Source organism: Sardina pilchardus, chromosome 15 (assembly GCF_963854185.1).
Source record: "Sardina pilchardus chromosome 15, fSarPil1.1, whole genome shotgun sequence".
Lineage (NCBI taxonomy): Eukaryota > Metazoa > Chordata > Actinopteri > Clupeiformes > Clupeidae > Sardina > Sardina pilchardus.
In genome coordinates, this window is record NC_085008.1 from 512,528 (window position 1) to 524,820 (window position 12,293).

The window sequence follows — 12,293 nt, forward strand, 5'->3', positions numbered from 1 at the left end:
CCATCATCAGTGCTGACCAGAAGGAAACATTTAGTACAAATTATAATAAAAACAAAAATAAGATCTGTGAAAATGTTTAGATAGAATTTGATGAATTATTTTTATACTGGGAACTGACCTGAAATCGTGCACACTGATGTGGCTACAAGCCGCCGCTACACCGACCTCTTACTTTGGCATTGTGCGTCACGTCCTGTATCACTGACGGGCTGCACAAGCAACAGCGCTTGTAAGCAGCAGGAAGTAACTGAGGAGGAAGAGACAGGTAGCTAGATCAACAACATTTATAAATACACATTTTATCTAAGTTGTTAGGAGCAGCGTGGTATGGTAACATTAGATGTGAAAAAAGTAACGTTAGTGTTTGAAAATAAGATGCACTGATTGCGACTAAAGCCCTACAATAGTTTACTAGCATGCTATCACAGGTGAACAGCCTCTGCTTACATCATCTTGCATTAGCACATCATATTTACTTGAAATAACTCGCCTATCTGTTCATCATAGTCACAATTGTGTGGGTTTTTTTTTTAGTTACTCTTGTTTATACCACCAGAGACACTATTGCTAGCTCGTAAACAGATGTTTAGTTAGCTAACCTAGCGTTATCAGATTTTAGGTCCCTGTTTCCTTGTAGAACAAGGAAATTGCAAACGCACTTTGATGCACTGCATCGAACTGAACATGCTTATCCATGTTCATCTCTCAACAAATCTAACGTTATTAATGTATCCATGGTGGTTAGCGGAGTTTGTAGTGATGACCAACATGATAACGTTACAGGTTGCTGACACGTTATTTCCTCTCACATCTCTGGTCGAGACATTTATTAACCTAGCTCTAGACAACCGTGACTAATGACCTGCACTGAAAGGTAAGGCGACCCTGCCCTCGTCAGCAGCTGTGAGAAAGTGCATATTTTTTTCGAGAGAGGCACATGGTAACATCATGACATAACTCGTCTGATTAATTACATTATTATACAGTCTCAGAATGTGTGTGTTTACGAAGGTAGAACTACAGAGATAGACAGATGACTGTAATCAGGTTGAAAATGAGAATGTGATACCAACATCTGATGGTAGAGTTTGATCGTGATGAACTATCTGTTCTTCAGAGGCTGGTGCGGGGATGCGGTGTGTGTACAACAGAGGAGGGCTGCGGAGATGACCGTCCTGGCCGGCGGCTGTGAATTAGATCTAAGCGTCTTGCAGAGCAACCGAGTCCCCTGACCGTGGTCGTCACCAGCGCGTTACCATGGAGATGGTGGTAGCTAAGATCCTGTGCCTGCTGGGCGTGTTCGCGCTCATGCTCGGGGGCATTCTGGTCCCGGTGAGGGTGATGCGCGTCGACAGCGAGAAAGCCCAGCGCTACCGGCGGGCCGTGGCCTTCAGCAACGCCTTCGGAGGAGGAGTGTTCCTGGCGACCTGCTTCAACGCGCTGCTGCCCGCCGTCAGAGAGAAGGTGGGTTCACACGGAAGGACTGACCAGCTGGTGTAGAGACCTGGTTTAGAGATGGTGGTTTAACAGAGGACTGACCAGCAGGTTTAGAGAAGGTGGGTTCACAAGGACTGACCAGCAGGTTTAGAGATCTGGTTTAGAGATGGTGGGTTAACAGAGGACTGACCAGCAGGTTTAGAGAAGGTGGGTTCACAAGGACTGACCAGCAGGTTTAGAGATGGTGGGTTGACAAGGACTGACCAGCTGGTTTAGAAACCTGGTTTAGAGATTGTGGGTTAACAGAGGACTGACCAGCTGGTTTAGAGAAGGTGGGTTCACAAGGACTGACCAGCAGGTTTAGAGATGGTGGGTTCACAGAGGACTGACCAGCTGGTTTAGAGACCTGGTTTAGAGAAGGTGGGTTAACAGAGGACTGACCAGCTGGTTTAGAGATGGTGGGTTAACAGAGGACTGACCAGCTGGTTTAGAGATGGTGGGTTCACAAGGACTGACCAGCAGGTTTAGAGATGGTGGGTTTACAAGGACTGACCAGCTGGTGTAGAGATGGTGGGTTTGGACTGACCAGCTAGTTTAGAGATGGTGGGTTAACAGAGGACTGACCAGCTAGTTTAGAGATGGTGGGCTAACAGAGGACTGACCAGCTGGTTTAGAGATGGTGGGTTCACTAAGACTGACCAGCTGGTGTAGAGATGGTGGGTTCACAAAGACTGACCAGCAGGTTTAGAGGAGGGTCGGTAGGCTGCAGCCCATTTCAAAGTTAGGGTCCTCTGCCGCTGCCCCCCCCCCCCCCCCCCCTCTCTCACACTGCTGAAGAGTGGGGCATTGTTTGACCAAAATGGCCATATTTGCGTATTACTATATGAAGTGTATGCAGTGGCCATATTTACGTATTATACTGTATGAAGTGTATGCAGTCGTGTTATAACACCAGGTTGAGTAATGCAGTGTCTTATAACAGCACAGGTATACGTCATTAGTGCATTAGTACGTAGTACAGTATGTGTAATGTATACGTCATTAGTGCATTAGTGCGTTAGTACGTATGTGTAATGTATATGTCAGTAGTTAGTAATGTATGTGTAATGTATATGTCGGTAGTTAGTAATGTATGTGTAATGTATATGTCGGTAGTTAGTAATGTATGTAATCAGCGTTATGTGTGCGTTAGTACGTATGTGTAATGTATATGTCATTAGTACGTATGTGTAATGTATGTCATTAGTACGTATGTGTAATGTATATGTCAGTAGTTAGTAATGTATGTGTAATGTATATGTCGGTAGTTAGTAATGTATGTGTAATGTATATGTCGGTAGTTAGTAATGTATGTGTAATGTATATGTCGGTAGTTAGTAATGTATGTAATCAGCGTTATGTGTGCGTTAGTACGTATGTGTAATGTATGTCATTAGTACGTATGTGTAATGTATATGTCAGTAGTTAGTAATGTATGTGTAATGTATATGTCAGTAGTTAGTAATGTATGTGTAATGTATATGTCGGTAGTTAGTAATGTATGTGTAATGTATATGTCGGTAGTTAGTAATGTATGTAATCAGCGTTATGTGTGCGTTAGTACGTATGTGTAATGTATGTCATTAGTACGTATGTGTAATGTATATGTCATTAGTACGTATGTGTAATGTATATGTCATTAGTACGTATGTGTAATGTATATGTCGGTAGTTAGTAATGTATGTGTAATGTATATGTCGTTAGTTAGTAATGTATGTAATCAGCGTTATGTGTGTGTTAGTACGTATGTGTAATGTATATGTCAGTAGTTAGTAATGTATGTGTAATGTATATGTGTGCGTTAGTACGTATGTGTTATGTATGTCGGTAGTTAGTAATGTATGTAATCAGCGTTATGTGTGCGTTAGTACGTATGTGTAATGTATATGTCGTTAGTCAGTAATGTATGTAATGAGCGTTATGTGTGCGTTAGTACGTATGTGTAATGTATATGTCGTTAGTAATGTATGTAATGAGCGTTATGTGTGCGTTAGTACGTATGTGTAATGTATATGTCATTAGTCAGTAATGTATGTATTGTGTAATGTATATGTCGTTAGTTAGTAATGTATGTAATCCGCGCTATATGTGTGTTGGTACGTATGTGTAATGTATATGTCGTTAGTCAGTAATGTATGTAATGAGCGTGATGTGTGCGTTAGTAATGTATGTAATGAGCGTTATGTGTGCGTTAGTATGTATGTGTAATGTATATGTCAGTAGTTAGTACGTATGTGTAATGTATATGTCAGTAGTCAGTAATGTATGTGTAATGTATATGTCGTTAGTCAGTAATGTATGTAATTGTGCGTTAGTACGTATGTGTAATGTATATGTATGTAATGAGCGTTGTGTGTGCGTTAGGTGGCGGCGGTGCTGCAGACGGTGGGGGTCAGCACGGAGTACCCTCTGGCGGAGACCATGATGATGCTGGGCTTCTTCCTCACGGTGTTCGTGGAGCAGGCCGTGCTGACCTTCCGCAAGGAGCGGCCGTCCTTCATCGACCTCGAGACCTTCAACGCGGGCGGCTCCGAGGGCGGCAGCGACTCGGAGTACGACACGCCCTTCATCGCGCCGCCCCGCGGGTCAGCGGCCGGACACGGGCATCACCACGGGCACCTCAGCCCCGCCGAACTCGCCCGCGCCGGACCCCTCCGCCTCGCCAGCCTGGTGCTGGCGCTCTCGGCCCACTCGGTGTTCGAGGGGCTGGCGCTGGGGCTGCAGGAGGGCGGAGCCAAGCTGGGCAGCCTGTTTGTGGGCGTGGCCGTGCACGAGACGCTGGCGGCGGTGGCGCTGGGCGTGAGCGTGGCGAAGAGCGGGATGCCCATGCGCGACGCCGCCAAGCTGGCGCTGACCGTGAGCCTGATGATCCCCGTGGGCATCGGCCTGGGCATGGGCATCGAGACGGCGCAGAACCTGGCGGGCAGCATCGTGTCGGCGGTGCTGCAGGGCATGGCGGCGGGCACCTTCCTCTTCGTCACCTTCTTCGAGATCCTGGCGCGCGAGCTGGAGGACAAACACGACCGGCTGCTCAAAGTGCTCTTCCTCGTCATGGGCTACGGCATCCTGGCAGGCCTCGTCTTCATCAAGTGGTGACACACACACGCACACACGCACACACACACACGCACACACACACACACACACACACACACACACACACACACACACTCTTCCTCATCATGGGCTACGGCATCCTGGCAGGCCTCGTCTTCATCAAGTGGTGACACACACACACACGCACACACACACACACACACACACACACACACACACACACACACACACACACACACACACGCACACACACACACACACCTGCTGTTGGGCATGTCTACCGGCACAACCAAAGGAAGTACTTGTTGGTGTTACCGCAAGGCCGCTGATCTCTTTCAATCAACCAAGGACGGAGTGAAGCTGGACATTTGACCCCTATTGACCTACGACCCCTATGACCCCTGACTGTTGTGTCTGCTACAGTGTGAAGTTAGCATTAGCCTATTGAAGCCACGTTACACTGTAGCCTCTATGACTGCTGTGTCTGCTACAGTGTGAAGTTAGCATTAGCCTATTGAAGCCACGTTACACTGTAGCCTCTATGACTGCTGTGTCTGCTACAGTGTGACGTTAGCGTTAGCCTAATGAAGACACGTTAGCGTTAGCCTAATGAAGCCACGTTACACTGTAGCCTCTATGACTGCTGTGTCTGCTGCAGTGTGACGTTAGCGTTAGCCTAATGAAGACACTCTTTTATAACATGCTGTTTGTTTCCAAAAAGTCAAACAATGGAGCCCCTGCAGGAGAGGGCATATCTACACACTGAGCCCTTGCAGGAGAGGGCATATCTCAACACTAGAGCCCTTGCAGGTGCAGGAGAGGGCGTATCTCAACACTGAGCCCTTGCAGGTGCAGGAGAGGGCATATCTACACACTGGAGCCCTTGCAGGTGCAGGAGAGGGCGTATCTCAACACTGAGCCCTTGCAGGTGCAGGAGAGGGCATATCTACACACTGGAGCCCTTGCAGGAGAGGGCGTATCTCAACAGAACTCTGCAGCTTAAAGGAGCGCACTCTTGCATTCATGTGTTGGCCTGTAAATAAGTATTTACTGTATGAGGGGTTTGATGGGCAGCTGCTGCAGGGCAAAACTCTAGCATAAGGTGAAGTGTAATAGCCATCTTTTAGCATACTGTGTACTGTTACTGAGCTATATTGCCATTATTTACCGGAAATCTACAGCACTGTCCTAATGTGTTGCTCAGAGTAGAGCAGAGACGTTATTAATCAATCATCCTCCAGATATGATTGGATGTGCCTATTAATAGAAAAGTACACTAAATTAATTATCCGCCAGAAAACGCCACTTGAACCGCTGTAATCGATTGGCAGCTTTGCCATGAAATCTGTTCCACTCTACTGCGCCTCGGGGCACAGCTATTATGACGTGCGACTGAAGCGCTTCATCTACTGCGCCACAGGTCACAGGTCGCAGGTCACAGGTCACAGCTGTTATGACGTGTGACTGAAGCGCTTCATCTACTGCGCCACAGGTCACAGGTCACAGGTCACAGGGCACAGCTGTTATGACGTGGGACTGAAGTGCTTCGTCTGCTTCTGCCACCCTTCTCTGTAATACACTGTTCATGAAAGCCAGTCACACTGTTAAAACCCCCTGCTGTGTGTGTGTGTGTGTGTGTGTGTGTGTGTGTGTGTGTGTGTGTGTGTGTGTGTGTGTGTGTGTGTGTGTGTGTGTGTGTGTGTGTGTGTGTGTGTGTGTGTGTGTGTGTGTGTGTGTATGGGGGAATGTCTGCTTTGGTTTTAAAGTGTATTGTGACGTGTGCTGTGCTGTGCGCTGGCTAGAGTTTATATGAGGATATATGAATATGGAGTTTATATGGGGATATTTAGAGTGTCTATAAGGACATATGAATATACAGTTTATATGAGAACATGAATATAGAGTTTCTATAAGGACATCTGAATGCTTGTGCAACGTCAGGAGATGCAGCCTGTCTGTCTGCAGAGGGCCCATAACATGACCACTCAGTGGCAGCAGCGTCCAGTTAACGTTGCTCACGATGACAGAGACCGAAGACTACAGCGTCCAGTTAACGTCGCTCACTATGGCAGAGACCGAAGACTACAGCGTCCAGTTAACGTTGCTCACTATGACAGTGACACAGAAGACTACAGCGTCCAGTTAACGTCGCTCACTATGACAGAGACCGAAGACTGCAGAGGACAATTTCAAATCCATGATCATAATAATATGACACATTTGCGTAACTTTGTTATTTTTGTAAGTGAGCACATTGTAAGATCATTTGGGGTTTATGTTGTTGTTGTTGTTGTTGTTGTTTTGACTCCGGTGTATGAATATTATCCGTGACTGTTTCAGGAAAATAGGGATCTTTAGTTACTTCTCCTTATAGTTGCGTTAATAGTTAAGTGTCAGTGTTGTGTTACAGTAAAGCCTGTGGATCAGCTGATTTCATGTTTTGCTGGCCAACTCTCCCCAACCCCCCGGCCCTCACAGCTCAACTACCCAGCTGAACTACCCAGCCCCCCGGCCCTCACAGCTCAACTACCCAGCTCAACTACCCAGCCCCCCGGCCCTCACAGCCCAACTACCCAGCTCAACTACCCAGCTCAACTACCCAACCCCCCGGCCCTCACAGCTCAACTACCAAGCTCAACAACCCAACCCCCCGGCCCTCACAGCCCAACTACCCAGCTCAACTACCCAGCCCCCCGGCCCTCACAGCTCAACTACCCAGCTCAACTACCCAACCCCCCGGCCCTCACAGCCCAACTACCCAGCTCAACTACCCAGCCCCCAGGCCCTCACAGCTCAACTACCCAGCTCAACTACCCAACCCCCCGGCCCTCACAGCCCAACTACCCAGCTCAACTACCCAGCCCCCCGGCCCTCACAGCTCAACTACCCAGCTCAACTACCCAACCCCCCGGCCCTCACAGCTCAACTACCCAGCTCAACTACCCAACCCCCCGGCCCTCACAGCTCAACTACCCAGCTCAACTACCCAACCCCCCGGCCCTCACAGCTCAACTACCCAGCTCAACTACCCAGCTCAACTACCCAACCCCCCGGCCCCCACAGCTCAACTACCCAGCTCAACTACCCAACCCCCCGGCCCTCACAGCTCAACTACCCAGCTCAACTACCCAGCTCAACTACCCAACCCTCCAGCCCTCACAGCTCAACTACCCAGCTCAACTACCCAGCTCAGCTACCCAGCTCAACTACCCAACCCCCCGGCCCTCACAGCTCAACTACCCAGCTCAACTACCCAGCTCAGCTGTTCCCAGGTCACACACAGGGTTCCTTCCTTTATTCCTTTATTTATAGAGAGATTAAATTATAATTATAATTATAATAATTTAACTGTTACCAATTGCAAATCAACCAATTATGTAAGGTTTGAAGAATATTTGAAAGATGTCTTGGTTTTTGTTATATTTAAATTTTATATCCAACTGGGTTCATAAATGAAGTGTAAAATATTGTAATTATTATCTGTATACATAAATAAAATATGAATTGTATTCCAGCATGTTGTTTATGTCCAGATTCATACCATTCATATCATTCATGAAAATAAAATGATAAGAAAGACCCTTTACAAATCAAATTCAATGTAACATTAGCAAAAAATACTAATAGCAAACAATAGCAAAACACCTACATATAAAAAAAATAAAAATTTGAATCCATCATCCAAAATTGTAGTCATGATGACATGATGTGTTTTGGCATCATCAACTGATAACCGGCCTAATATATCAGTCTAGAGACAGCTTCCACTCCACTGGGATACAGAAAGTGCTTTCCACTTTTCACTCACTATTCCACTTTTGACTATCCACTCACTATTCCACATTTCACTCTCCACTCACTATTCCACTTTTCACTATCCACTCACTATTCCACTTTTCACTATCCACTCACTATTCCACATTTCACTCTCCACTCACTATTCCACTTTTCACTATCCACTCACTATTCCACATTTCACTCTCCACTCACTATTCCACTTTTCACTATCCACTCACTATTCCACATTTCACTCTCCACTCACTATTCCACTTTTCACTATTCCAAACGCCTTGCCTCTGAGGGCTCTGAGGGTCGTCACGGTCTGGTCTCCTCCCCCTGCAGGCAGGCTGGGTGTACTGCACCTGTGAAGTCCCACATGGCCACGAGCTCCGTGTTCACCACACGAGCCACCATCTGATCTAATTAATTACCTTACCTCCTCATCGCCTCCCCAGCACACCCTGGACAACCACACCTACAGCTCTCCATAGCAACAGCGTACCCTGGACAACCACACCTACAGCTCTCCATAACAACAGCGTACCCTGGACAACCACACCTACAGCTCTCCATAGCAACAGCGTACCCTGGACAACCACACCTACAGCTCTCCATAGCAACAGCGTACCCTAGCTACTCACACCTATAGCTCTCCAATGCAGTATAGGCTACTACACCTTTACCCTACAATGCAGTATACTACACCTTTACCCTCCAATGCAGTATACTACACCTTTACCCTCCAATGCAGTATACTACACCTTTACCCTCCAATGCAGTATACTACATCTTTACTACAGTATACTACACTTTTTCCCTCTAATGCAGTATACTATACCTTTACTACAGTATACTACACCTTTACCCTCCAATGCAGTATACTACACCTTTACTCTCAATGCAGTATACTACATCTTTACTACAGTATACTACACTTTTTCCCTCCAAAGCAGTATACTACACCTTTTCCCTCCAATGCAGTATACTACACTTTTTCCCTCTAATGCAGTATACTACACCTTTACTACAGTATACTACACCTTTACTCTCCAATGCAGTATACTACACCTTTACTCTCCAATGCAGTATGCTCTCATAATCTAATCTGGTGTTCAGGGTGCTGGAAGGAGGCTGGCCAGATTAACGCCACTTACGGCACATGGCACGCACGTCTGATCCCGTTCCTGCCGCTATTCTGGCACAGCAGGCGGAAGCACAGCACTGGCAGGGGGAGCTGGAGGTGATCTGGCAATACCACACACACACACACACACACACACACACACATGCGCGCACACACACACACACACACACTGGCAGCATAGGGCCGGTTTTCTTGTCTCTTGTCCGGAGTGTCATAAAAAATCTATATGCCAAAGCTGTAGGGGGAGCTCTGCAGAGAAACCTGCGAGTGAGAAAAGAGAAAACAGTAAAGAATGCCCAAACTGCAGAGTTTCTCTTTAATTAAAGGAGACATAGGGTGCCTCTCATGCAGCGTTTATACCTCCTCCCTCGCTCCTCGGGCCTCGATCCTCACTGATCTACATAAAGAAAGATAGAAGAAGGGATAGACTATCCCTTGTTGCCGCCCCATCATTCTTTATGTAGATCAGTGAGGATCGAGGGAGGACGTATAAACGCTGCATGAGAGGCACCTATAGAATGGAAACCATTTTGGTCTCGGTTTTCATGAATTAGGAGAGGTTGTGCATAACCAAAGAGCTATCATGAACATGAGGCATGGTTGTGCCCTCCTTCATACGAAAATCTTGAACTTAGAAATAACCACTAAAAAATGGGCGAATTAGAACAAAGCCTGCTTGTGATGTCAGATATCGCGAAGCCGTTGAAGTTCAATTGTGGTAGTCAAACGGACCATTTCAATACCGAGCCAAAGAGGGCACCATTTAGTCAAACAGACCATTTCAATACCGAGCCTGAATATAAGGTTTGAATTGCTTTAATGGCTTGTAAAATTGCAATTGAGTTTATTTTTGAATATATAAGTTGAATATATACTATTTCAACATCAGAGAACACAGCGCAATACTCAATCCATACATCCTGTGTGTGAGACAATTCATACATCCTGTGTGTGAGACAATTCATACATCCTGTGTGTGAGACAATTCATACATCCTGTGTGTGAGACAAGGCTTACCCCCCCCCGCCCCCCCCCCCGCCTTGTCCCCGTGCCCAGCATTCATGACACCACTTGGGTCACATGACACCCTGTCCTGAAATCAATCTGCTCGTCACCTGCGAGATTAGGATTAGCGCCATCGAGCCGGCCCAGTTAGCTAGCGATCTGGAACAGGAGGAGCCGGCACTGGACCCACTGGACCCACTGGACCGGACACTAATCAGCACCAGCACCAGCACCAGCAGCAGCACCAGCCCGGCAGCACCAGCTGCGCTCCGTCACCAGCACCTGTGAGTGAGCGTCACGTCACCTCTCCACACCTTGGCAGGCTTGTGTGCAGCATATTCTCCTCGTATCAATATGGCGCTCTCTAATACTGCGCTGGATTTACAGCAGCACAGCGAGCGCTCACGGACACGACAGGAAGGACTTAGAGCTTATGCTCAACCACCAGACATATTCATATTCATATTCATATTCACAACAGCTTTTTCAAGAGTCAAGTACAGCCGGAATATTACTACTATATTAATGAACGTGCCCTGAAATACGTGTGTTGTAAGAAACATGTTGTAAGAAACAGGTGTGTTCAATAAGGGCCAGAAGACTTCATTCACTGCAAAGTCAGACAAAACATGACCCAAGATAACACAGTTTCCTGTGTGTGTGTGTGTGTTTGTGTGTGTGTGTGTGTCCCATTACCCAGGATTCCTTGGGAGTGGCGGGCGGAGGGTGAGCCGGAGCTGGGGCGCACTAATCTCGTCAGAGGCGTGACGCCACGCGACCTGCCACCTGCCCCCGCAGGGCACACACAGACCTGTCAGGTACCCACCCTTATCTGCCCCCACCTTTCCCTGCCCCCACCCTTATCTGCCCCCACCCTCACCTGTCCCCACCCTCACCCTTCCCTGCCCCCACCCTTACCTGTCCCCACACTCACCCTTCCCTGCCCCCACCCTTCCCTGTCCCCACCCTTACCTGCCCCCACCCTCACCTGTCCCCACCCTTCCCTGTCCCCACCCTTCCCTGCCCCCACCCTCACCTGCCCCCACCCTTACCTGCCCCTGAGGGGCACACACAGACCAGTCAGGTACCCACCTCACCTGCCTACCCTACCCCTACCTGCCCCCACCCTTACCTGCCCCCACCCTCACCTGCCTACCCTACCCCTACCTGCCCCCACCCTTACCTGCCCCCACCCTCACCTGCCCCCACCCTTACCTGCCTACCCTACCCCTACCTGCCCCCACCCTTACCTGCCTACCCTACCCTTACCTGCCCCCACCCTTACCTGCCCCTGAAGGGCACACGCAGACCAGTCAGGTACCCATCTCACCTGCCCCCACCCTTACCTGCCCCCACCTTACCCCCACCCTTACCTGCCTACCCTACCCTTGTAAGCATACCTAACTGTAAGCATACTGAATTGTAAGCACCTGCCAAATGCCACAGCACATCGTATAACACATAATATGTTAATGTGGAGATAATATATATGTTATATATATTAAAATATTAATGTGGAGATTATCTTTTCGTTGACACATCATATATTAATGTGGAGATAATATATATGTTATATATATTAATGTGGAGATTATCTTTTCCTTTTGGCACATGGCTGTGTAATAAGTGGGATAATGTATAGAACGGCGGTAACAATGACACGTTATCCCTTGCATATACCAGAAATAACACTGCCAGTACCTTTCCGGAAATGTCGCTGCTGCAGCTGGGGAACATTTCAGCAACATTTCAGCAACATTTCCGGAAAGGTTCTGACTCGATGAAATTCATTCTGGACTCTCTATCCGACCACATAAAGACGTGGGGATAC

The 12,293-nt window shown here is 47.6% G+C and overlaps 1 protein-coding gene across 1 annotated transcript; it reads left to right on the plus strand.

Annotated features, from left to right (window-relative positions):
• The first annotated feature begins 185 nt into the window (after window positions 1-185).
• LOC134102216 (zinc transporter ZIP3-like) lies at window positions 186-8,047 on the plus strand. Its single transcript, XM_062556250.1, has 3 exons — window positions 186-265; window positions 1,118-1,464; window positions 3,841-8,047. The coding sequence occupies exons 2-3, from the start codon at window positions 1,258-1,260 to the stop codon at window positions 4,570-4,572; spliced, it is 939 nt and encodes a 312-aa protein (XP_062412234.1). The 5' UTR covers window positions 186-265; window positions 1,118-1,257; the 3' UTR covers window positions 4,573-8,047.
• Window positions 8,048-12,293: the final 4,246 nt, after the last annotated feature.